At 56.5% G+C, this 22931-nt stretch overlaps 1 protein-coding gene across 4 annotated transcripts in view; it reads right to left on the bottom strand.

The window, feature by feature from the left end:
* COL16A1 (collagen type XVI alpha 1 chain) overlaps positions 1 to 18888 on the bottom strand; it is a 51042-nt gene extending 32154 nt beyond the window's left edge. For 2 of the 4 annotated variants that reach the window (XM_068539368.1, XM_068539366.1), the window contains exons 1-30: positions 18317 to 18888; positions 16640 to 16746; positions 14617 to 14691; positions 14392 to 14509; positions 13063 to 13186; positions 12486 to 12752; positions 11787 to 11867; positions 11486 to 11611; positions 10625 to 10678; positions 10299 to 10325; positions 9721 to 9756; positions 8673 to 8699; positions 7491 to 7553; positions 7180 to 7221; positions 7010 to 7054; positions 6878 to 6913; positions 6440 to 6502; positions 6021 to 6065; positions 5840 to 5935; positions 5623 to 5661; positions 4950 to 4994; positions 4773 to 4808; positions 4155 to 4265; positions 3703 to 3738; positions 3439 to 3474; positions 3253 to 3363; positions 2856 to 2900; positions 924 to 959; positions 757 to 801; positions 326 to 457 (exon numbers count right to left, since the gene is read on the bottom strand). In XM_068539368.1, coding sequence (XP_068395469.1) covers positions 326 to 457; positions 757 to 801; positions 924 to 959; positions 2856 to 2900; positions 3253 to 3363; positions 3439 to 3474; positions 3703 to 3738; positions 4155 to 4265; positions 4773 to 4808; positions 4950 to 4994; positions 5623 to 5661; positions 5840 to 5935; positions 6021 to 6065; positions 6440 to 6502; positions 6878 to 6913; positions 7010 to 7054; positions 7180 to 7221; positions 7491 to 7553; positions 8673 to 8699; positions 9721 to 9756; positions 10299 to 10325; positions 10625 to 10678; positions 11486 to 11611; positions 11787 to 11867; positions 12486 to 12752; positions 13063 to 13186; positions 14392 to 14509; positions 14617 to 14691; positions 16640 to 16712 — 2070 coding nt within the window. In that variant the 5' untranslated portion in view covers positions 16713 to 16746; positions 18317 to 18888. The remainder of the gene's footprint in view (positions 1 to 325; positions 458 to 756; positions 802 to 923; positions 960 to 2855; positions 2901 to 3252; positions 3364 to 3438; positions 3475 to 3702; positions 3739 to 4154; positions 4266 to 4772; positions 4809 to 4949; positions 4995 to 5622; positions 5662 to 5839; positions 5936 to 6020; positions 6066 to 6439; positions 6503 to 6877; positions 6914 to 7009; positions 7055 to 7179; positions 7222 to 7490; positions 7554 to 8672; positions 8700 to 9720; positions 9757 to 10298; positions 10326 to 10624; positions 10679 to 11485; positions 11612 to 11786; positions 11868 to 12485; positions 12753 to 13062; positions 13187 to 14391; positions 14510 to 14616; positions 14692 to 16639; positions 16747 to 18316) is intronic. The other 2 variants (XM_068539369.1, XM_068539367.1) reach the window with 2 other exon arrangements.
* Positions 18889 to 22931: the final 4043 nt, after the last annotated feature.

The raw sequence follows: 22931 nt of genomic DNA on the forward strand, positions 1-22931 counted from the left end.
GCTTTACAACAACACCATGCACAGGAAACAGAGGCACAGAGGGGAAGTAACTGGCTCAAGCCAAAGGGCTAGTAAAAGGCAGATCTGGACTTCGAACCCAGGTCTGTCTGGTTCCAGGTTGGTGGTCTTTCTGCACACCCGGCCATGCTGTGTCCCAGGACGAAGGGCAGAGGCCTGTCAGGCCAGCTCCCTCTGGGGACAGAGGCACTGACCCCTCCACACACTCTCACCTACTCCCCACTGCACAGGGAGCCTAGAGACCCAGGCAGCCCCTGTCCCCCTCAAGCCCTGCCTGTATCCCACCTCCACAGGCCCCAGAACTCACCTGTTTTCCTGGCAGGCCAAAGCCTGGATGCCCAGGCTCCCCCTTCTCTCCGGGAGGCCCAGGCAAGGCCACCACGTGGCTGTCCCCATCCTCGTGCTTGGACAGGGCTCCGCATGACTCACAAGGCTCCCCCTGCCAAGCAAGGACACAGAGTTGGGGGACCCCAGGCAGGTTTGGAATCTGGGGCTGGGGCACGTAGCCCAGCCTGACATAGCACCTGTGCTTGCCAAGGGATATCTCAGGAGACATTGTGGGAAAACAGGTAAGAAACGAAGGTGGGGGCCAAGGCCTCAGGGGTCCTGACATCATGCTAAGGAATCAGATGTTACCCTCAGGCAGTGGGGAGCCTCGGAGGGTTTGAAGTAGAGCAGGATAAGTGTGTGTTTGGGAAGCTGGCACTGGCTGCAGCGTGGGGAACGTCTTCAACTCACCTTCTCCCCCTTGATGCCTGTGGGTCCCACTGGCCCTGGAGGCCCCTGTGTGATAAGAAGCCGTGTGTGATGCCCGGCAACTGCCTGGGCCGTGCTGGGGCCTCTCATCTCCCCGCGTCCCACCTTGTCCTTCTCCCCAGAGCTGTTGCCATCCAAAGCTCACTTACCAGACTGCCGGCTGGCCCTGCCTCCCCGAAATTACCCTGCGAGCAAAGCAGAGGACACAGGGTCAAAGTGAGGAGGCCACTCTAGGTCATTCCCAAACCCCAAACTATACAAATAACCCCTTGTGACCCCCAACTACCCCCCCTCATTTCCTGGCTAGGGAAACCAAGACCCAGAGAGGGAAAGGGATTTCCCCAAGGTCCCCAGGGGAGTCTGTGGCCAGCCTGTTTCTGTCCCCAGCCTCACTCTGCAGAATCCCAGCCCCACCCTCAGCTCTGGCCCAGCACACAAAGATCACGAATTCATTTATCCAACAGTCACTCGCTGGATGCCTGTACACACTGTGCACTCAGCAAGGTGCCAGTAGGTAGCAGTGAACAGCACAGACAAACACACTTGTGGAGCTTACACCCTTGTAGGGACACCAAGAACTTTTAAATAATTGTAACTGAATAGCGATGAGTGCTGTGAAGGAAATAAACAGGGTGATGAGACAAAGTAGGCAGGGGAGGCCGTTTTAGACAGGATGGTCAGAGAAGTGTGAGCCACAATTATTATCAGAAAGACGAGACAAAGGCCAGCCAATGAAAGAATAGGGGGAGGTAGAGAGGAAAAACGTTCTAGACAGTGGGAGCCACAAGTACAAAATCTAAGAGGTGGGAACATTCTTGACATATTCCAGAAAGTAAGGAGGGCAGCACATCTAAAGCACAGGAAGTGGGGAGAGGAAAACCAGATGAACCTTCAAGGCAGGCAGGGCCAGGAGTCCAGGGTCTTGTTAGGCATAGAAGGCCTTCAGTACAAAGTCCAGTCATAGAAGGATATTAAGCAAGGAAATAATATAACCTGAGGTTTTTATTTGTTTTGTTTTGTTCTTTTCTTTTCTTTTTTAACAAAGCCCCATTAGCCACTGGATGAAAAAGTTTAAGAGCTTCAGTGGCCACAGGCAGGCCAGCTAAGGGGCTGCCGCCACCATCCCAGTGAGAGATGATGGGACCCAGACGAAGTGGCGGTCATGGAGGTGAGCAAAGGAGGTGGAATTGAGAGAGGTGCTGTGGCAGAACTGTCAAATGGAGGAGATGATGTGGAGATGGGAGGAATCAAGGATGCTGCACGGTTTGGGGTTTGAGGAGGTTTGAGGAACTCGGTATATGCCATTTACAGAGATGGGGGGACCGGAAGAGGAAACAAGTGTGGGGTGGTGGCACAAAGCTCCATTTGAGAAATGACAGGCGTGGTTTGCCTGGTAGAGCCGAGTCTGAACGTATATTCCAGTGTTTCTCACGCTTGAACACTCGTATACCCACAGGACCCCTCATTTAAGTAACACTGCATTATTAATTCAACGCTGTCATTCATCTCCAATGCAACCACAAATACAAAGGTTCACATGGCACTGAAATTGAGTAACCCAGCTGAGTAGGGAAGATGACAAACTCTGGAGCCACATTCCCTGGGCTCAAATCCCAGATCTGCACCCAAACACCCATGTGACTTTGAGCAATTTGCTTGGCCTTTCTGGACCTCCGTTTCCTCATCCATAAAATGGGAATAATGGAGTACCTACCCCATGAAGTTTTGAGAGGAGGAAACAAGTCAATACACCTACAAGCCCTTGGAATGCTGCTCGGCACAAAGTAAGTGGTAAAGAAGGGTTATTATTATTTTATTATAAGGTAGTCTTGCATGTACTTAATTGTTTTGGATTATCAGTAAATTAAAAATACAACACTAAGGAACTTTCTTGGAGAACATGTGGGCTCTCAGAAATCAATTCTTTGACTCCAGTCTGCAAAACACTGATGAATCTATTTCTCTGTGGATTTACAGTTTGATCTCTTGTCTATGTTGTCCCTATTCCCCGTCCAGGGGCCCTCTCCCCTGCCTCCCGGCCAAGAAGACCCCGGTGTTCCTGACATCTAACCAGGTCTCACCTTCTCTCCTTTCAGCCCTGTTGGCCCTGGAGCCCCAACTTTCCCCTGAAAAACAATCAAGTCATAGTCACTGCATCCCCCCACTCCCATCCCTCCAAGACTCCATGGGTCCCAGTGTCCACCCAGAAAGAGAAAGGCCAGCTCAGAATTACAAATCCCACAACCCTGCAGGTAGCAGGACAACTACCTCTGTTATACAGATGGGCACTCAGAGGTTCTAAGAGGGAGTCCCAGGGCAGTGCAAGGGTGGAGGGAGGCCTGGAGAACCTGCCTCAGGGCCTCCTTCCTGGTCTCTGCCTTGAGACTCAGAGCCTAAGGAGCCAGGGAGGCCACCAGTGTGGCAAAGATGGGCTGGGCTGGCCTGGCCTGGCCTGGCTAGGAGGAAGCAGTCACTCACCGGAAGGCCAGGCAAACCGAGGCCAGGAGGGCCCACATCTCCTTTGGGCCCTATAGCGGGCCCAAGATGTTGGGCTGCTATGGCTGAGCTGCAGGACAAGCAGGACTCCCCCTGGGGAAGGAAGAGAAGGGATCAGAAAGGCTCCCAGTAGTCAGAAGGGGTCAGCCAGAGAATAGTGTCCCTCACCTTTTCTCCTTTGAGGCCTTGGATGCCAGGGTCTCCCTGCAGGGAGAAAAGGTGTATGGGCTGAGAGACTGGGTATGTTGGGACACCCCAAATTTCCTAGCCATATATGAGGACAGCAATGTCACACACCACAAACCCTTCAAACACCCAGGGGCCCCAGGGGATTCAAGGTCAGCACGCCAGAGCCGGGGCTCATCAACCCGTGTGACAGATGGAGGAAATGAGGCCAGGCTAAGCTACCCCGCCAGAAGTGCCGGTACATACCCGATCACCCTTTTGTCCAACAGCTCCCAGGCCCTCCTGAAAAAAAGGGTCTGTGAGGGAGTGGGGTACAGAGTCCAGCCCAGGACCATAACCCAGCCCTGCCCGCTCCTTTCCTCCACCTCCAACCAACACCCAATCCCAGGAGGAGGGCACAATCTCACTCACTATAAGGGTTGGCTCCACCCCAGCTTGCCCAAAAGGCATCTTAAGCCTTGGCTAGGAGAACCCCGGTTGGTTGCTATGGAGACCTGGGGTGGCCTTCTAGCCCAGCCCTAAAGTCTATGGTTCAGCCCCCACCCCACCCCACCCCCATGGAGCTAAGAGCCTAGACTCTCTGCCCACAGTGTCTCTATGGCCATGAGAAGTTTCCAGCCCCTCTGCCCAACTCCTCTCCATGATTATGCCCCCAGGTTTTTTGGTGGAGTCCCACAAGGGCCACCCTGGGCACTCACCCTGGCGGGTGCAGGATCACCCGGTTCTCCCTTGGGCCCTGGCTTTCCAGGGAGCCCCACAAAGTTCTGGAACCCTTCAGGCAGCGTTGGGCACACTTCGCAGCCGTCACCCTAGCAGAAGGGAGAGAGCATGAGTGGACAAGTTGGGGCTAAGACCCTGGGGAAGACAAGGAGCTCTAGGCACGGGGTGGGCCGGGGCAAAGTGCACAGCAGGAACACCGAGGGGGCTTTCCGTTCAACCGACTCAGTCATTCAGCTTACGATTCCTGGACATCAAGAACTACATCCTCAAAAAAAAAAAAAAAAAAAAAACTACATCCTCACAACAAGCCATAAGAAATCACTGTGTCCCATTTAGAGGTGGGGAAACTTGGGCAAAGGGAAAAGCGCATTGACTTGCTGTGTTCATGTGCATGGTCGAGGTGGGATTTGAACCTGTCTGTGTAACTCCAAAGCCAGGCCCTTTATTTAGTAATCACACGCACACCATAGGAACAAAGAAGGGGTGGGGGTCCCCCGAGGAGGGTCCCAGGCCCAGCGCCCTTGATGCTCAGTGTCACCTTCAGAGAGAAGCTTGCCCTCCCATCCCAACCTGGGGTAACCAAGCCTGGGACTCACCTTCTCTCCCTTCAGCCCTGGAACCCCTGGCTTCCCCTGTTGGAGAAGCAGTGAGCGTTAGTGCCACAGCAGAAAGGGCCCGAGGACCTAGCCCCTCTCTCTCTGGAGGCCTTGGTAGACGAGGCCTGGGCATGGTGGGCAGCGGCTCCCCTCCCCCACCAGATTGGGGTCACTCACAGGTTTCCCACCAGGACCTTCCTTTCCCGGCACTCCGGAGCTGCCCTGTGGTCAGAAGAAGGGTTAAGGGGGAGGCTTCTGGCCGTGACCTCAGCCCATGCACCCCTTTGCCATCCAGTTCCCTCTCTGGACGGCAGGACAATCTCGCCAAATCTCTCATCTCCTCTTGGTCGGTTTTGTCAACGAACACTCCCTTCCTGTTGCCTGTCCCTCTCCATGTCTAACCTGAGTCCTTCTGGTTGCAAAGGAATGGAGAACAAGAGGCCTCTATGTGCCCCTTCCCCAGTGCAGCACGTTTGGAGGTGACACGGGTGACCCCAGAGGAACCACAGCAGAAAGACATTTCCAGGACTTTCTGCTTGTCAAGGCATAAGGGCCTAAAATGAGCTTGGGCCCTCCAATGAGGCCACTCCGGTCATTACCAGACTTAGGCCTGTCCGTCCCTGTGCCTGCAACCCAGGCCAAGGCTCCCACGTCAGCAAGCACTGGGATGGGGACACTGCCCACTGAGGGGCCCAGCCCCCTAGCCCCTTCCCCAACATGCCGGCCGCCTCCCTCCTCCCCCCTGCTGTCCCTGCTGCCCCAGCCACCCCAGCCCCGTTCTCCTCTCTCCTCTCCCCTCCCGCTAAGCAGGGGGGCTCCCGCATGTGCCCCTGCTCCTGCTTGTGCTTACCTTGTCTCCCTTGGGGCCTGGAGGGCCACCTGGGTCCCCCTGAGGGCAGAAACAGGGTCAGGCAGGGGCTTCCCAGGGCCCTCACATTACAGTGAGATCCACTCTGGCCCCTTCCCCCAACCAGGCCGCCTGGGACCAAGCGTTACCTCCCCACCCCTGGCCAGGAGGGAGAAGGGTCTCTGAGGAAAAGAGGGCAGGAGGGGCAAGGGGTACTCACCGGGGTCCCAGGAAGTCCTATCCCAGGGGGCCCAGGGAGGCCCGGGGGCCCAGGCTCTCCCGCCAGCCCCTCAGGTCCAACAAAGCCAGGGTCTCCCTGGCACAGACATAAGGTGGGTATGAGAGAGCCACCGCCTCAGCCCCACCACCCACTCTTCACCCCTCAGATGCCCACAACTCACCTTCTGCCCTTTGGGCCCCATGACACAGATCTCTCCTGGCCGGCCCTGTGGGCAGGGTGAGGGTCTAAGAATGGCTGAGGCCTGGCACCTCCCGGGGACAGCAGCCCCACTGGGACGTGTAAATACCCAGCTGCCCACCCTCCCTGCCCTGTCCCAAAGCCTGACTTCACCCAGTGCCCCGAGGTCATTAGATGTCAACATCAGGACATTGGAGGTCAGGGGCTCCCAGGCTGGGAGTCAGGATGCCCAGGGTCAGGCCCTTCTCTGCCCCCTCCTGGGGCGCAGTTCTCCCCTCCCCGGGTCTCTGTTCTGTCTGAGCAGCGTAGTGGGTTAGATTCCCAAGATTACAGTCCAGCATTTCAGGACCACGTGCTGAGGGATGTGGGGGTCGTGCTGAGGAAGGGTCCCAAGCACCGTACATCTCGGCCTGGCTTTCCTGGCGAGCCCTTGATGCCACCGTCTCCGTTCTCGCCTTTCTGGCCCTGAAGAAGGAAGAGGCAAAGTGACTGGGGCTGAGAGAAGGGGCTGGAAGAGCCAGGACAGCTCCATCTGGGGAGGGACAACTGCTTTCTAGATTGGTGGTCTCAGCCTCCCCAGAGATTAAATGGCTTCACAGGAGGGGAGACAACAGGAAGAACTGCCACCAGCCAGGCCACTCGCTCAGGGAGTCTGTGGCTTTTCTCTCCAGGTCTAGCAGGAACTTGGACAAGGCAGGAGGACTGGGAGGCTTCGGGAGTACTACCAGCTCTGGGCCCAGTGACACCATCCCCTAGGATGACTTTGGACACCTCCCTCCTCCTGTCTGTAGGGTTCGCAGACCTCCCTGGCACACACCCCTCAAAATCCTGGCCCATTACCTTCTGGCCTGTGGGGCCGGGGAGTCCTGAGGGTCCCTGAGATAAGGAGGGGACACAAAAGAGAGGTGAGGAAAGGAGGGGGAGGCTGGCCAGGACCCCGCTGCCCTGCCCTGTCTCTGGTCCCATACTCACCAAGGCTCCCGACTCCCCCTTCTCTCCCTTTGGGCCTTCTGCACACTGAACAGGGAGATAAGGTGTTGAGAGGGGCCCAGGGTCTCCCCCATGGGCTCTGAGGGCACAGCCCCTTCCTCAGGGGCTGACCCCATATCGGCCCTAAAGCAGGCCTCTCCTCCAGGCCTTACCTGAAGTGGGGCGTCCGGCGAGATTCGAACACAGTCATTGCCCTAGAGGTAGGGAGCAAAGGATCAGCCTCCTAGGGGAGCCATCCTAGACCTGTTTTGAGGAGGATGGGCCCAAGAATCCCATAGTCGCAGGTGCCCCTAGAAGATGCATGTTTCCGCACACTAACCCCTAGAGAGACCCTGGCCCTCATCCCCTATTTGGACCAGGCTGCAGGTTTCCATCTGAGATGATGGGATGATGGCTCACATTCTGGCCCAACCCCAGGGCACAGGTGGGAACGTCTTACCATGGGCATGGCCGGGGCACTTACCCGGGCTCCCTTCTCTCCCTTGGGTCCTGATGGACCAGGCAGGCCCTGCTCACCTTTCCCTCTCTGTGGATGAGACCAAAACAAGGGCTGGGACCAGAGGAGCACATGAGAGCCTTGAAGAAGCTCTCCCCATCCTGGTCTTCTCCACGCATCCACCAAACACGGGTGTGTAAATGAGCACAGCCCTGCCCCACCCCACCCCCCCGCCCCCACACACACAGCATATGGATTCCATACGCATTCATCCGCCTGTCCCTCCCACCCCAAAGGACCATATTTGGCAAATCCGTAGTTTCAGGCAGAAGGTATCTCTTCTCCCACACTCCAACCCAAGCATGCTAGCTCACACACAGCACACCCAGGGGCACAGGAACACATGTGCGTGGACACACACATGTGGAGTGGCAGACACCCATGATGGTGAGTGTTAGGCTGCCCTAGTTCAAATCCTACCTCCACCGCTTACAAGCATGTGTCTCAGGGCAAGTTATGTGAACTGTCTGAACCTCAGTTTCTTCATCAATAAAATGGGATTCATGTCAGCACCTACCTCAAGGGGCTGCGGTGAGGAAGAAATGTGACACTGCAGGTAAAGTGTGCACCACTTAGCACGCACATGGAGGTGGCTCCAAGAATGACATTATATACTCACAGGCACACAGAAGTGTGCAATCTCACATTTGCACATCACCCACAAGCTCTGCTGTCAGGCCCACAGGTATATGGGTTCACCCCCCTGCACATGTGCAAACATGTGTCCAGAAATGCATGTAGTCACACACACACACACACACAGACACACACACACAAAATCACACCAGTCACCCACGTGGGCACAGCTGGATCTCGGTTTTCCCTGAAATAAAATGATAGTACCCACCCGGCAAGATGCCTGAGGGGGTTCAGGAAGGTCATGGTGCCAATGGGTGGCCCAGTGCCTGATGCACAGTAGGCCCTCAGAAAAGGGCAGTTCTTAACATCCTCACATACACACAACCCCCTACTCTCTCCAACACACACACACACACACACACACACACACACACACATATCTAATCACCCCACACATATGCAGGCTTGGGTAGCCCTGATATATACACACAGCCAAGGGGCCACATGCCGTGAGATGGACTAGCACCACTGAAGAGGGCAGGGGTGTCCTGTTCTCCATCTGGGACTCACCTGGGGGCCAGAGGGACCAATTGTGACCTGAGGGGACAAAGGAGAGAGGATGTAATCATCTCAGGGAGGGAGCGGAAAACAGACCCAGAGAGGGCAAGCAATTCAGTCCGGGTCACACAGGGGTGGCTGAACCAAAAGCCCAAACCCCAGCCCCTGCTCTGTCTCCCAGACCAACCAGCATGCTGATTTTATATCCCAAAGCTGTCAAACTTACGGAGGGGTTTGACCTTCCTTCTCTAACCTGCCTGGCTTTGGCTAGCTCCACCCTGCAGTTGCTAGGATAATATGGCTGCTTGGTTGCCATGGTAACCCCTGCATGTCTGGGGACCATCAGCCTTACTGGATTTGGTGGAGGACTGGACGGAAACAGGGGAGGGCAGCAGAGGGGGTACTTCCTGATGTCCCCCAAGGCCAGGGGCTTAGAGCCGAGGGGAGCGGGGGTTGTGCCCTTTGTGGATCAATGCAGAATGTCAACTCAGAATGTCAGGCTGCGGGAAAGTGGTGACTCATACTGCCCACGGAAGAGACACAGTTGGGTACCAGCTGGGCTCGCACTGAGTCCCTTTCCCTTGTCCTTCTGGACCCCAGAGGGAGGATGGGCCAGGACCAGCTAGAGAGGGATAGGAGGGGAGGCCCTGAGCCAACACGTGGTTTGGGGGGCCATGCTGGGCTGTGTCACCCTGAGCCAGCCCTTCCCCTTCTCTGCCTCGAAGATGACATGGGAAGCCTTCCAAGCAGACCAGGCCTGAGTCTTTGAGGGGAGTGCCAAGCTGGGATCAGCAACCAAGGCTCTGATTCTGCCAGCCGCCACCCCGTCCCCATTCCACCCTGGAGCCCAATACATTGCATGAGGCTTCCTTCCCTGGGGCCCTGGCTTGGTGGGACTGCGGGTGTGGGTCAAACCCAGCTCTGGGGGTGGGCAGGCAGAGAGTGTGAAAGTGCACAAAGACCCCCTTGTCCTGAACCAGGAAGCCGCCAAGCCAACCTCTAGGCAACGCCCACTCCCAGGCCCCGTCCACCCCACCCAGCACACTCTCTCTTCACTCACGTTGCTCTCCCGGGCACCATGGACACAGGGTGGGCACTGAAAGGGAAGAATGGGCCTGGAGGTCAGGTCTGAGAGCCCAGGACCAGCCCTCTCCACCCCACTGGCCCCCATACACACACCAAGAACATCACAGGTGTCTGGGTGGAGTTGAGGAGCATAAAGATGGAAATCCTATCAAGCTCGCCTCTCAACTCCCACCAACCCAGAGCCAAGCCATTTCTCAGATGAGGAAACTGAAGCCCAGAGAGGAATAGCAGTGGGCCCTGGGTCACACAGCATGTTGGAGCAGAGTGAGGCCCAGAATCCAGGGTCCCATGGCCAAGGCCTGGGCTCTCTCCAAGATACCCGTGGCCATTTGCTGCCAACTCAGCAGGAGTGTCCAGGGCTGAACACCCCGCTCCTAAGGAGAAGCAGCAGGCAGACAGGGTCCAGCATCAGGTCCCCAAGGAATGCTGGGAGCTGTGTGGTCATCCCACACCCCCATGCCCAGGCTCCAGGGCCCTAAAGCCTTGTCCGAAGGGCTCATGCTGGCACCTTTCCAACCAAGCTCTTTTTGCCAGTCTAGATGGGAGGCTTACCTCATCTACTGCTGTCTCCTGGTGGGCCTGAGAAGAGGGAGGGCATGAGAATGGGTGGGGAATGGAGGGAACAAAGCACTGCTTCCAACACCCCTACCCAAGAACCACCAGGAGCGGGTGCCCTAGTAGTGCCAGGTACTGTCTGTCTCGCTCCCGTTCATCCTTCTTTCTCAGAGCTGGCACCTACAAATCCTAAGCTCTGTCCAGGGGAGTGGGGGCAGGTAGGAAGAGCATGGGCAGAGAGTCTCTTACTCGAGGGGTTTACGGAGGACAGGGAGGGCAGACTGAGGACACTGTGGGCTCCTCCGCCCACGCACTGTCTCTACCTTTGTTCCCCTTTCTGCCTTCTGGCTGATTCTTCCCGTCGGCTGGGCATCCACCTGAGCAGACAGAATAAGGGGGAAATCTTGAGGAGGGGGCAGTTCTGGGGCCCACACTAGATAGGGGCCCCCAGGCAGGGGCATGGACCCCTGGGATGCCTCAGCCTGACATCTGGCAGCTCCCAGGTCATCAAGAGCCTGCTCAGGCCCCTGGCACCCCAACAGGTCCCCCCCTTCCTTTTCACCCCACCCACGTGATGTCGGAGAAAACAAGACCGTGAATCAATGGGATCCTGTGTTCCTGCAGCCAAAAGCTGGGCAAGATGCCCGGTAGGCAGGGAGGCTGCCCTGCCAGGGTGTGGGGCTATGGGAGGAACTGGGCTTCCCTGCCACCCCTAAAGAACCTAAAGCAGGCAGGGCAGCTGGCCATGGTGCTGGGCATGGAACCAGCCTGGCACTTGCCCGGGCTGAGCCCAGGAGAATGAGTGAGCCCCAAGGCAAGCAGTGTGGCACCTGGCCTCTGATCCCAGATATCCCTGTCCTGGAGAAACTGCCTTTGGGTGCCAGCCTGGTCCTTCCCTCACCAGGGTCTGGGACGGTACCAGTGAGGGTCTGGGTAGTACCAGAGCTAGATGGGCACAACTCTCAATGCCAGCAGGCAGGCAGGCACAGGGTCGTACAGTGGGCTGTCTCTCTGCCTACCAGAATCCAATACGGGTGGGAAGCAAAGAGGCAGGGCTTCCAGTGCCCCCCCTGCCCGGGGGCACATGGTCAACTGACCCTGGGGGCAGGCCCCAGTCAGGTCAGGGGAGGGGCAGGCCCACTTGTGCCTGCCTGTGCCCATGTCTGCCTGCCCTGCCTACCCACCTTGCTGTTTTGCGGCTCCTCCAGGCAGAAGCAGCGGGTGTAGACCTTGCCCTCAGTCTGTGGATTGATCTCGATGAGCTCATTGCTCTGGGTGTCCCGGCGGGCCTTGGAGGTCTCTGGGGGACACTGCCCAGTGTGGGGGAAGGGCTGGGGTCAGTACAGAAGGCAGACCCCTCCCACTTCACCCACTCATCATCCTAAGATCTCTAGGCATCCCCTTCCTGGTCCTCCTCCTCCAGCACACTGTGTCCCTGGGCAGTGCCCCAACCCCTCCCAGCTGTGCTGGGGCCAGGCCACTCACCCCGCCCGGTGAAATCTCACAGCAGCCCTCCTCCAGCACAAGATCCGGGTCACAGTAGATGTGTGCCTGCTGCAGGTCAAACTGCAGGGGACACACAAGTGTCACTTCATTTTAGCAAAGAGCTCTGAGTCCTGGCCCTTAATGAGGCACAGAGATGGCTCCATCCCAGAGTTTGCCCTCAGAAGGTTTCCAGTCTGGCCTGGGAGACCATCAAGAATACAGCTGTCACAAAAAGCAAAACAAAACTATAGGCGAAAGAAAGAGGGAGAGGGGGGAGAAATGTTCGCTTTGGCCCAGAGGAAGAGGGGAAGAGGAGATTTCATTCAAGCTGGGCCTTGAGGACCAGTAGATGTTCAGCAGGTAAGTATGCAAGGAAAAGCATTCCAGGTAGAGGTAACAGCATAGGCAAAGGCTGGAGGTGTGAAAGTATTAGGTGAGATGGATGTCTGGGATGGAATCAACCAGAGCAAAAGCTGCACGGAAAGATGGAACGGAAGATGTTGCTGCAGTCATTCATAGGGACCAGATCATGAAAGACCTTGAATGCCAGGTTAATATGTTCAGGCTGCATCTGGAGGTCAATGGGGAACCATGAGAGGATTCTGAGCAAGGGAAAGCCCTGGTCAGATATAGGTTCCCGGGAGCTCACTCACGCTCCCAGAAAGTAGGAGCAGAGTCCAAGCCTGACCTAGCACTCACCGAGACAGGTTTGCCCCGCTCAGCATCCAAGCCCAGAAAAACATGGCCCACAGGCCGCATGGGTCGCCAGGGCCCCAGAGGCCGGGAGGAGACTGATGTGCAGTCCACATGCACAGAGGCTACGCGTTCAGCCACGCTCAGCACCAGCTTGTGCCAACGCAGGTCAAAGAGCTGGGGCACTGAGAAGATGCAGGACACAAAGTCGCCATCTTGGCCCCGGGCCCGGAGCTCCAGGCTCCGCTCTTGGCTGTTGACTTCCAGGGAAATCTGTGTGGAATTGGGAAAGGCAAGGACAGAGAATCAGAGCCCCGCAAGCCACAGCGTGACAAAGGTAAGGGCTCTCAAGCTCATTTCACAGGAGGGGAAACTGAGGCCCAGAAAGGGACGAAAGCTGGCTGGGGTCACAGAGCAATACCTCCTAAGAGAATGGGATAGGTGGAGTGGGGGCGGCCTTGAGGGTGGGCACTGGGATGGAGCAGGGAGGCCCCAGAAATCACAAGCTGGGACAGAAGCTGGTATGGACTGGTACTGCTCGAATGCCAAGAGCAATGGGGGTGGAGCAGGGGGTCGGGCTCACCTGCGGGTACCCATTTCCATCGGTCACTTGAAACAAATACCACGTGTTCTGGTGGGTGTGTTTCTTCAGCGATAGTGTCAGCACCAGGGCAAACTCACTGGGGAGGCCCCGAGGGAATACGCGTCTGTGGGTAGAGCAGGGAGGGTGCCTTGAGGCTCAGGTAAGAGACCACCTGCTGCCCACCCTGGGCCCTCAGGACTGTTGAACCTACACGAGACGCGCACAGGCACACACCTCCAAACTGCCACACACGTACTTATACACATCCATTCATTCTACAGATGTTTATTGAGGGCCTACTATGTGCCAGTGGTGGGTCTGGCTGCCGGGGGTAACAGGGGTGAAAACACAGAGAAGAGGCCTGTCCTCAGGGAGCCTTCAAGTCTGACGGGGTGATGTGGGAGGTAAGGCCGTAAACAAAGGATCCTCAGAATGACTGTGGCACTATTTCATTAGGATTGTGGTAAGTGCTGCCGAGGAATCCAGGATGCCTTGGGGAGAATAACCGGGCCTGGGGGAGGGGAAGAAATACTGAAAAAAGATGAACAGGTTCAGCACGACTGGAGCAGCAAGAAAGAAAGGGGGGCTTCCCTGGTGGCGCAGTGGTTGAGAATCTGCCTGCCAACGCAGGGGACACGGGTTCGAGCCCTGGTCTGGGAAGATGCCACATGTCGCGGAGCAACTGGGCCCGTGAGCCACAATTACTGAGCCTGCGCGTCTGGAGCCTGTGCTCCGCAACAAGAGAGGCCGCGATGGTGAGAGGCCCGCGCACCGCGATGAAGAGTGGCCCCCGCTTGCCACAACTAGAGAAAGCCCTCGCACAGAAACGAAGACCCAACACAGCCATAAATAAATAAATAAACACACACACAAAAAAAAAAAGAAAGAAAGGGAACATTTTGGAAGATGAGGCTGGAGAGGCAAACAGGGGCCAGACCACCCAGGGACTGTGGGAGTTTGGACTTCGCACGTGTGGGTGCACGCGCGTGTGCGCGTGCGCGCGTGCACCGACACACACACACACACACACACACAATTCTTGAAGTTTCCCTCCTCCATCCTGGAGTCCTCAGAACTGGTGCCCACAGGATGCAGACCTGTCCTCACCCACTGCTAGCCAGAGATGGGGAAAGGACACAGGGTGGGCCTGCCGGTCCCCTTCTCTCTGCACGCCCTGCAAGGCCCAGGAGTGGAGACCAGGCTGACTCCTGACAGGAAGCAGGATACAATGACCCACGAGTGCCCCTGAGCTTAGGCCCCACATGCAGAGTTGCTGGGAGTGTGGCTGAGGTCAGTACTGATTCCCAGTGGTCACACTGGGGCCTTTACCGCATGGGCTGGGTGACTGAGACCGCTCCCAGTCGCAGGATGAGAGGTCCCTTGGGGTTTCGGATCTTCTTGATGGCAGATGTCTTCATGAGGCTGAGTCGGCGGATGAGATTGAAGCCTTTAGGGGAGACACCAGATGACAAGCTCAGCTGGGCAGGTGAGTGGGGTACTGGCCACTCCAGGAAGATGGTGGAGGGGGGACAACGGGATGAGATGAGCACTCACCAGTCACGTTGGTCGATAAGTCGCTTCTGTGTTCCAACTTGAGTCCTTCTTGCTGTGAAGGTGGGCACCGCTCCCCTGGAAAAGAATTGGCAGTGGGGCATCTGGTGGGCTCAGGCTGAGGTGACTGCACAGCCGGGCTCTTGGGGAATCTGGGACGGAGCAAGTTCATGTTCCCCACACTGCATCTTTACCCAGGCTCTGCCTTGGGGTTGCTTTCACCTTTTGCCTTCTGACCCTGGCTACCCTGGGAGCCAGTGCACAGATGGGAAGACTGAGGCCTGGCCCAAGGCTACTAAGTAAGTTCACAGCAGAGCAAGATCAGAACTCCTAGAACCCAAATCTCCCTAGGACCCCCAAGTCAGGGGCCAGGCCAGCAAGAGAATGAAAGAAACTCTGGGCAGCCCTACAGCTCAGATGGGGTGGGGAGCTGTGTATATACATGTGCTCCCTCCACAACATACAACCAAATGGGAGACAGAGGAGCACTTCAGGGGCAAGGAAATGTCAGGTCCATGCACACTGTGTTATATACCAGTGCATGCGCATGTCTGCACATGTGTGAGTCGTAGATGCCTGTGCCACCAGGGATGCCATGTGCTGCTGGTACACATGTTCTCAGCAATGGGTGGGGTTCCACTTCCCACAGCCAAAACAGACAAGCAGGCCAGACACAAGTCTGAGTCAACAGATTGACTTTTCAACTGGATAACTACCTTATGAAACTGTGAGAAGAGACTGAGGGCCTGAGTGGACCACAAGCTCAAGGGACCCACCAGAACCTTGGGGCTCCAGACAGGGTATATTAAGGAGGTAAAGGTTCATGCAGAAGGGGATAGCTTAGTCAGGTCTCCAAAACCCTTAAGGGACAGGTAGGCAGCCATGGGCCTGCCTCTTCTCTAGGGCTGATTGAGCAGAAGTAATGAGAGAGTGCTACAAAAGGAGAGACGGAGGCTAGAATAAAAAAATAAATAAAAACCTTTTCATCAATGCAGATGGGGTAGCTGGGACAAGCCAGTGGATACAGCTCCTAGAAGCTGGGCATTGGACTCCCTGGATGCCTGGCTGGAAGAAGGAATCCTGGATTCCTAGGCCCAGTGACCCCCCTGGAATCTTTCTCCCCCAGGTTTGTCCAGAAAAACTATCACTGTCTTTAGCATCAGCAGCAGCAATGGGTGACTCACCCCTTGGCAATGGGCCCAAATTCCTTACAGATGTTGAAATTATCTGCCCCAATCCCCAGGGGACCCGGTGAGGGAGAAGAGAGTAAGGCATATATGCAAACATGCAAAAACACATATGTACACACACAACCCACAGACAGTCACATGTACCCCACTCACATCTGCATCTTGGTTTTTCTGCCTCTTTCGGCTGGATTTGGGGGTCTAGGAATTCTATTCCTGCTCAGCCACACAGCCAGAGGGCACCTAGCAGGGCAGGGCAAGCTGCCTGGTCAACTTCCTCTGGCTTTGGGCCCTGGAAAGCTACACCCTTTGTCCCATCCGGCGTCTGGGCCTTGAGGCGGGCCCTTTATCCAAGATCGCCGTGGAGGAGGAGGAGCACGTGGGCTGGAAGATGGATTCTCCACCATGGAAAGGACTGAAGAGGCCTGGCCTGTTTGGGGATGCAGCTTCCCTCTGCAGGGAGAGCTTGCTGCCGGCTCCTGCCCACCACGCTGGCCCCACCAGCACTTGGGGCACAGGTTGGGTTTATGTATTAAGGTGGGTGGTTCTTCTCACACACAGAGACACAGGAGTATGTACAGATGCACACAGCAACTCTGAGATGTAAACACAGAGAGGCCCAGAGACACACAAATATGTAGACAGAAACACACATCCTCTCTAGCTCACCTCACACTGGCTCATGTGTGCAAACACCTCAGGCTACCCTGAGCCCAGCCTCTGGACTCTCCTATAAATGCCCACGTGACCCAGGCCCGTGGTCACATACGTGCACAGGACCCCACACCTCAGAGAGCCAGTGGCAGGCCTATGGCACTCTGATCCTCACGTCATCTCACCTGTATCTGCCTCATGGCTGCAGATAACACAGAGACTGAGCAGCCACAAGCCAGGAGCCCAAGATGCCCACATCCTGGTCCAGAGAAGTCGGCCGCAGCCACAGCACCTGAAAACCATAGAGAGCAGGAAGGTGGATTCCTGAGCTCACAGAGCACAATTCCACACGTGGGCAAGCAGCAACCAGCCCATGGGGCCCAGGCGCTGGTACTGGGGTTGCAGGAGGTCTAGCCAGGCGTCAGTCCCCCTCAGAGGCCCAACCACAGGCCTTGGGCTAGGATTTGGGCCGAGGTGATATTCAAAATATTTAACCACCGGTATGGCACGGACACTGAGCAGCCAGAGCAGAATGCTGGCTGGAGCGCTGAAGCCAGGTCCAGGCGGCATCTGGCTGTGCCAGTGGACAGTTGCTGGATTGAGGAGAGATCTAGAGGGTCCTAGAAGGCCAGGTCACTCGGGATAGCGAGGAAGCTTGAGGCAGAGGCTATTTGCCAAGACACTTGGAAGTATTTCAATATTTTATCAACCTGTGCACTGCATTGGTATATGCTAGCCTGGTTCCTGGCCAGCCGCACCCAGCTCAGCCAGGCGGCCCTGTCTGGCACCCACAAGGTCAGGGGCTGACAACTGGGCTGAGTCTCCTGGAAGGCATCACAGGGTTGACTGGAAGCCTCCCCCATGGGTGCAGCGGGCGAGAGAACAGGTCAACGGGCTCAGGACCTTGTTGCCAACCTCCCCTGCTGATGGATGCTTGTCTTTTAGTTTTATTAAACCCCGATGGATGGGCCCAGATAAATCCATGCGGGCTCAGCAAGCGGCCAGCAGAGCCATACATCATCCAGCCTCCCCCGAGACAGGCAGCTCGCTCACGCACACAGTCATGCATGTGTCAGCATGACACACACAGATACACAGGCACATATACACAGAGACATATTTGTGCCCATGTGTGCATACAGTCCTACCTGCACACAGGCATGGTCACAGAGACACATGTTCACGGTACACTTAGACACACCAGCTAGTACATATACACGTGCACACAGCCAGCCTATGACTACTCCGCCATAGGCCCTCCTGTCGGGAAGTTCTTATGCAAGTCTGACCTCATTCCCTCCAGCTGTAAAGGAATTCTGTTTCCCCTCCCTCAGTTCTGGATAGGGAATGAGAGCAGGAAGGACCCCTCGCCTCAATATATTTGGAGATAGGGCCCCAATCTCCTTCCTCCTGGGGCAGAACTGTTCCCCCACCCTATTCATCCCGCATTCTGGTGGCATGCACATCCTATCTCTCAAACCCTATCCTGACCTCCCCCTCCTGCCAGTCAGTGGAAGGACTGCCAACTGTGACAGACATGTGAATGCATGTGAACTTCAGTGGTTCCCTGTCCCCTTCCTGCTCCTGACCTCTCGCCTTCACTCCTCTAGCCCCAGCCAGAGCAGGGGGCTACAGGAATAAGAGAGAAGCTTCCAAGGAGATGACCCCATCCATATACGAAGGCACAGATCTGGGGGCAGGGAGAGTCAGAACTGCAATGGAGGTAGAGCTCATCCTGCTTTAAAGAAGGGGACTGAGGTCCAGAGAGGGGATGCCTCTTGCCCCAGGTCACACAGCAAGTCAGGGGCAGAAGAGGCCCTTCAGTCCAGAGCCCCGAGGCAACCCGCTCCACCCCTACTTACCGTGGCTGGGAATCCCTGCCACCTCACTGAGTAATCCAGGCAGCCCAACGCAGCCAACCGCGGGAGGCAGGGCCTGCGTTCCTCAGACCCGCTGGAAGGTCCTCGATTACTTCTGGCCGGCCTCGGGTCCCCAGTTTCCCCTGTCCTGAGCTTTTGGGGCTGAATGCTGCCCCGCTCGCACGCCCGCTCGCCTGCCGGGGACTGCCGGCCACTCCGGGTGGGAGAAGAGGGGGAGGCTCCAGGGGGCTGGGGACTTGCCAGGGCCGCTAATGGAACACAGCTGGACCCGCCCGCCAGGCAGGAGGAGGGAGGGAGGACCGGGAGGGGGCTCCAGCGGTGGCAGAGGCGGCGGGACGCAAGGCCCGCTCCTGGCCTGGCTGCGTTCCCAAGCCCATCCCTCCCACTTGCCCCGCCAGGTGAGCGAGCGAGCAAGGCGGGACCCTGCGTGCCGGGAGTTGCCCTGCAAGGGGCTCTGGCGGCAGGCGGGTGGGCGGGGAGTCCGGCCCTTTAAGAGCCAGGCCTGGAGCTTGAAGGGCCTCCCCTGTGCCACCCCCTTCCCCTTCCCTCGCTGGGCCTCCAGAAGGGTGGTGGGGCTGGGGGGAGGGGGGGATGGAGACCCTCCTCCTCAGTTCCGCAGCACCCGTGACGTGGCTGCTGCCCAAGCCTCCTTGGTCAGCTTTTTCCAGTTTCCGAGCCTAACATTCCCAGTTAGTCTGTTCTCTGACCGTCTGAACTGGGGGGAGGGGGCCCCCTCCAGGAGTTGGGGGGTGTGTGCGCGTGGGTGGGTGCGCGCATGCTAAATTAACCCCTTCTGCTCTGGACTCAATTCCAGACAAGTGGAACCCAGCGGGTCCCCTTATTCCTCCTGACTCCGTGAGGTTAGAAGGGCTCAAATCCCTGTCCTCCGCTCTAGCTTTGTGGTTTTGAACTTACTATTTAACTATGACTCCACTTTCTCATCTGTAAGATGGGATAATGACTGCATATACCTCACAATGTTGTGAGCAGGAAACAAGTTAGTCTGTAAAAGTACTTACTAAGGGCACAAAAGAGGAGCTCAATAAATATTCACCGTTATTATCATTATTATTGTGGACGCTGGCAGGAGGTGAGGGCCAAGGACGGGGTGAGGGGGTGAAACTGGACCAGCCCAGCGATGGAGAGGGTTTTGCTTTATACTCAGGATCCAAGGAACCGAGAGGAATTGAGGTTGGATGAGAGATTGGACCTCTGAGGAGAAGGAAGCAGGTAATGTGTCCAGTTCTGTCCAGAGGCAGGGGGATGATCAAGGTGACCCTCCCAAGGGTCTCCCCTGGAGGCAGCAAACAAATTTCTTGGCCCCAAGGATGAGGAACTACAGAGAAGTAGGTTCAAGAGGCCCTTGAGTGGTAGGAATGCGTGTGGGGGGAGCACCTGGAGTGCCCTGATGGGGGGTGGGGGCTTCCTGGAGAAGCAACATGGTGGAGCCATAGCCCTGTGGCCCCATTTAACCAGAGGGGCGGCAAGCCTAGGGTTTCCCGCCTCCGGAGCCCGAGGCGCTGAGTCAGCGGAAACCCGCAACCACGGCCACGGAGACGCGCCACTGTGGTCCCTGCGCAGAACTGGCCCAGATGTGGCTACGACACATGGGGCCTGGGAAGCGCTGAGCTCAGCAGGCGGGAAGTGGAGGGGTGGGGCTTTCTGGGAGCTTTGGCCTGAGGAGTGGGCAGGCACCGGCTCCGCCTGCCCATACGGTGCTGCGCCAGTGGCGGGCCCTTGGGAATGAATAGACAGCACCCAAGGTCAGGCTCTGTGCTAAGAACTTCACACAGGCTAGCTCCTTTCATCCTCACAACAGCCGCAGAAGGAGAATTCTATGCTTACGGCCATTTTACAGATGGGGAATACTGGAGCCCAGGAACAACTCAACTTGCCCAAGTTCATATGGTTAGTGGATGGTAGGGCAGGGGCCCATGCCAGCTAGGCTGGACCCATAGCGCACGCTCTTAACCACTGTGCCATCCTGGGCAACTCCTATATCCTTCCTCCATTCATATCCCAGACCCTCCCGGGCAGGAGGGGACGGCTGAACGCAGTCTAGAAATGGGCCTATGCCCCTTCCTGCCCCTGACACATATGTGCACCCATCCAGAAGCGTGCAGTTAGATATGTTCTCTCACGACACATGTGTACAGACTCCACGTGCATATGTAGACACTTAGGTTCACACAGACACATGCACACACTTGATACTCCTCACGTAAACAGACACACAGAGACACATGTGTGAGCACAGATGAAGCCACAGAAATATATCCCTGGATGTACTCAAACACAGGTGCATAATTTTCAGAATGCATGTACTTGGCACTGCTTTTACTTGGATATGCACACATGAGACATACGCATGCACATGCAGACATGTGTGTGCACAAACATACACATAGAAACACACATCTGTGCCCACAGGCATAATTCTTCATATATGCAAACAGAGAAACCTGCAGACCTACAGCACATGCACATGTGTGCACTCAGACACAGGTGGCCACGCAGACTCAGCTCCTGCAGAAACCCCGACTCAGACACGTACACACCAATGCACACCCACACACACGCAGGCAGCGATGCTGACACATTTACATGCATTCAGCCCCAGAAAGCCCTGCATGCCAGCAAGCAGGGTATCCCGTGGGGCTGGGCTCAGTGCCCTAACCCCAGATGGCATCGCCACTAGGTAATCAACGCTGCTAATCGCCACCAGCTGCCCCGGAGCCTGCCTGCCGCTGCCGGGCGGGGCTCCCAGGCCTCCTGGGCCTGGGGTTGTGTGCCCAGATGTCGGCAGTGCCAAGGGCCCACCCACCCCATTGTTCCTGCTGGCCATTGGGGAATCCCCAGCTGGCAGGGGCAGCACCAGGGGCTGGCGAGAGTGAAGAGCCAAGACAGGGCCTGGTCCCAGGTCAAGCCCAGGAGCTCCCACCCAGCCAAGCAGAGGTGAGCTGAACCGCCACAGGCACACGTGCACACCTGGGCCCCGGCATATGGGCACACGGGTGCACACACATACACACACAGGCATATCACACTTAGCCAAAACAGACCTCTTGACTGTTCCCCACAGAGCTGCATCGCCCTGCCTTCCTCATTCTGATAAACACCACCATAAATCATTCAGATGCTCAGGCAAACAACCTAGGAGTCATCCTTGGCTCCTTCCTTTCCCCTGCCATCCCTGCTATCCTGTTGATTCTACACCCAAAATGCAGCCCGCATCCACCTACTTCTCCCCGGTCTCACCCAAGCCACCATCCTCTTTGCCTGGACTGTTGCAGGAGCCTCCCAACTCCCTACTTCCCACCCAGCAGCCAGCAAGACCTTTCCAAACCTGGATCCACTGGCTTCACTCTCCTGCTTCAATCTTCCAGTTTTCATTTCACCCAGAAGAAACCCCCAAATCCTTCCCTTGGCCTTACCAAGTCCTTCATGATCTGGCCTCTGCCTTCCTGTCCAGCCACCTCACCCCCAGAAGCTGTGGTCCCACGGGCCTCCCTTCTCAGTCCTGAATTCACCAAGTTGGCTTTCTCCTCCGGGCTTTTGTACCAAGTCATCCCTCTGGAAGGATTTGTCCCTGATCTTTGCGAGGCTGGCTCTTTGACATCCAGGTCTCACCTCATAAGTCACCCCTCAGAGTGGCCTTCCCTGACCACCAGGTCTAGAGGAGCCCCGAGTCACTCTCTAGCATGTGACTCTGTTTGAAATCTCTGCATAGCTCCGGCATTTGTTTGTGTACTGTCTTTCTTTACTAATAAGCAAGAGTCTCCAGGAGGGGTCTTGTCCGCTGGTACCCACTGCCCTGCAGAGGAGCCTGGCACCCCACAGGCAGCCAGTGGTGAATTAGCAGATGAACGCACACAAGCACTATCTGGGCACTCAGACACAGACGGCCCCCACAGGAGCACAGACATGAATGCTCCTGTGGGCAGAGATACACACACATGCCCAGCTTCTGGGTCCCAGAGGAGAGACTGAGATCAGAGGACCAAGGTCTTCTTCTGCCTCCTTGGGTTTCTCTGGGTGTCTCCGTCCCGTCTCTTTGTGACTCCGGCTTGTCTCTTGTGGTGTGCTCCAAGGACAAAGAACAAGATAAACTCAAAGGGCAAATATTGCCAGAACAAAGAGTTACAGCACTCCTATCACCCTGTCACAGTGCAACCATTGCAATGTCCCAGAGCCCTCCCAAGCAGCATGCCCTGTCCCTTTCCCATCCCATATAAGAAAAGATATTTGCCCCGTTTATCTCCGCTCAGCACACTGAAAGTATACATACTCTGCCCAGTCAGCAGATGCCAGGCAGCTTCCCTGGCTATAAAAACAGACAAGCAACCCATGCTCGGGGTCGACTTGCCCTGGCTACCAGGAAGTCGGCCCACTGTTCTTGCAGCAACCCTTCTCTTTAATAAACTCTATCTTCCTTACATTCTGCCTTGTGTCTGGAAATTCTTTTCCAACCCGCACTCAGACCACGACATCTCTCTCACTGAATCTGGCCTGCTTTCTCTGCATCTGGTTCTCTAGCTCTCTTTCCTTCCTCTCTGTGACTCCGGCCCCCTCTCCAGCTCTCTCTCATCTTTGTCTC

Source organism: Eschrichtius robustus, chromosome 3, assembly GCF_028021215.1.
Source record: "Eschrichtius robustus isolate mEscRob2 chromosome 3, mEscRob2.pri, whole genome shotgun sequence".
Taxonomy (NCBI): domain Eukaryota; kingdom Metazoa; phylum Chordata; class Mammalia; order Artiodactyla; family Eschrichtiidae; genus Eschrichtius; species Eschrichtius robustus.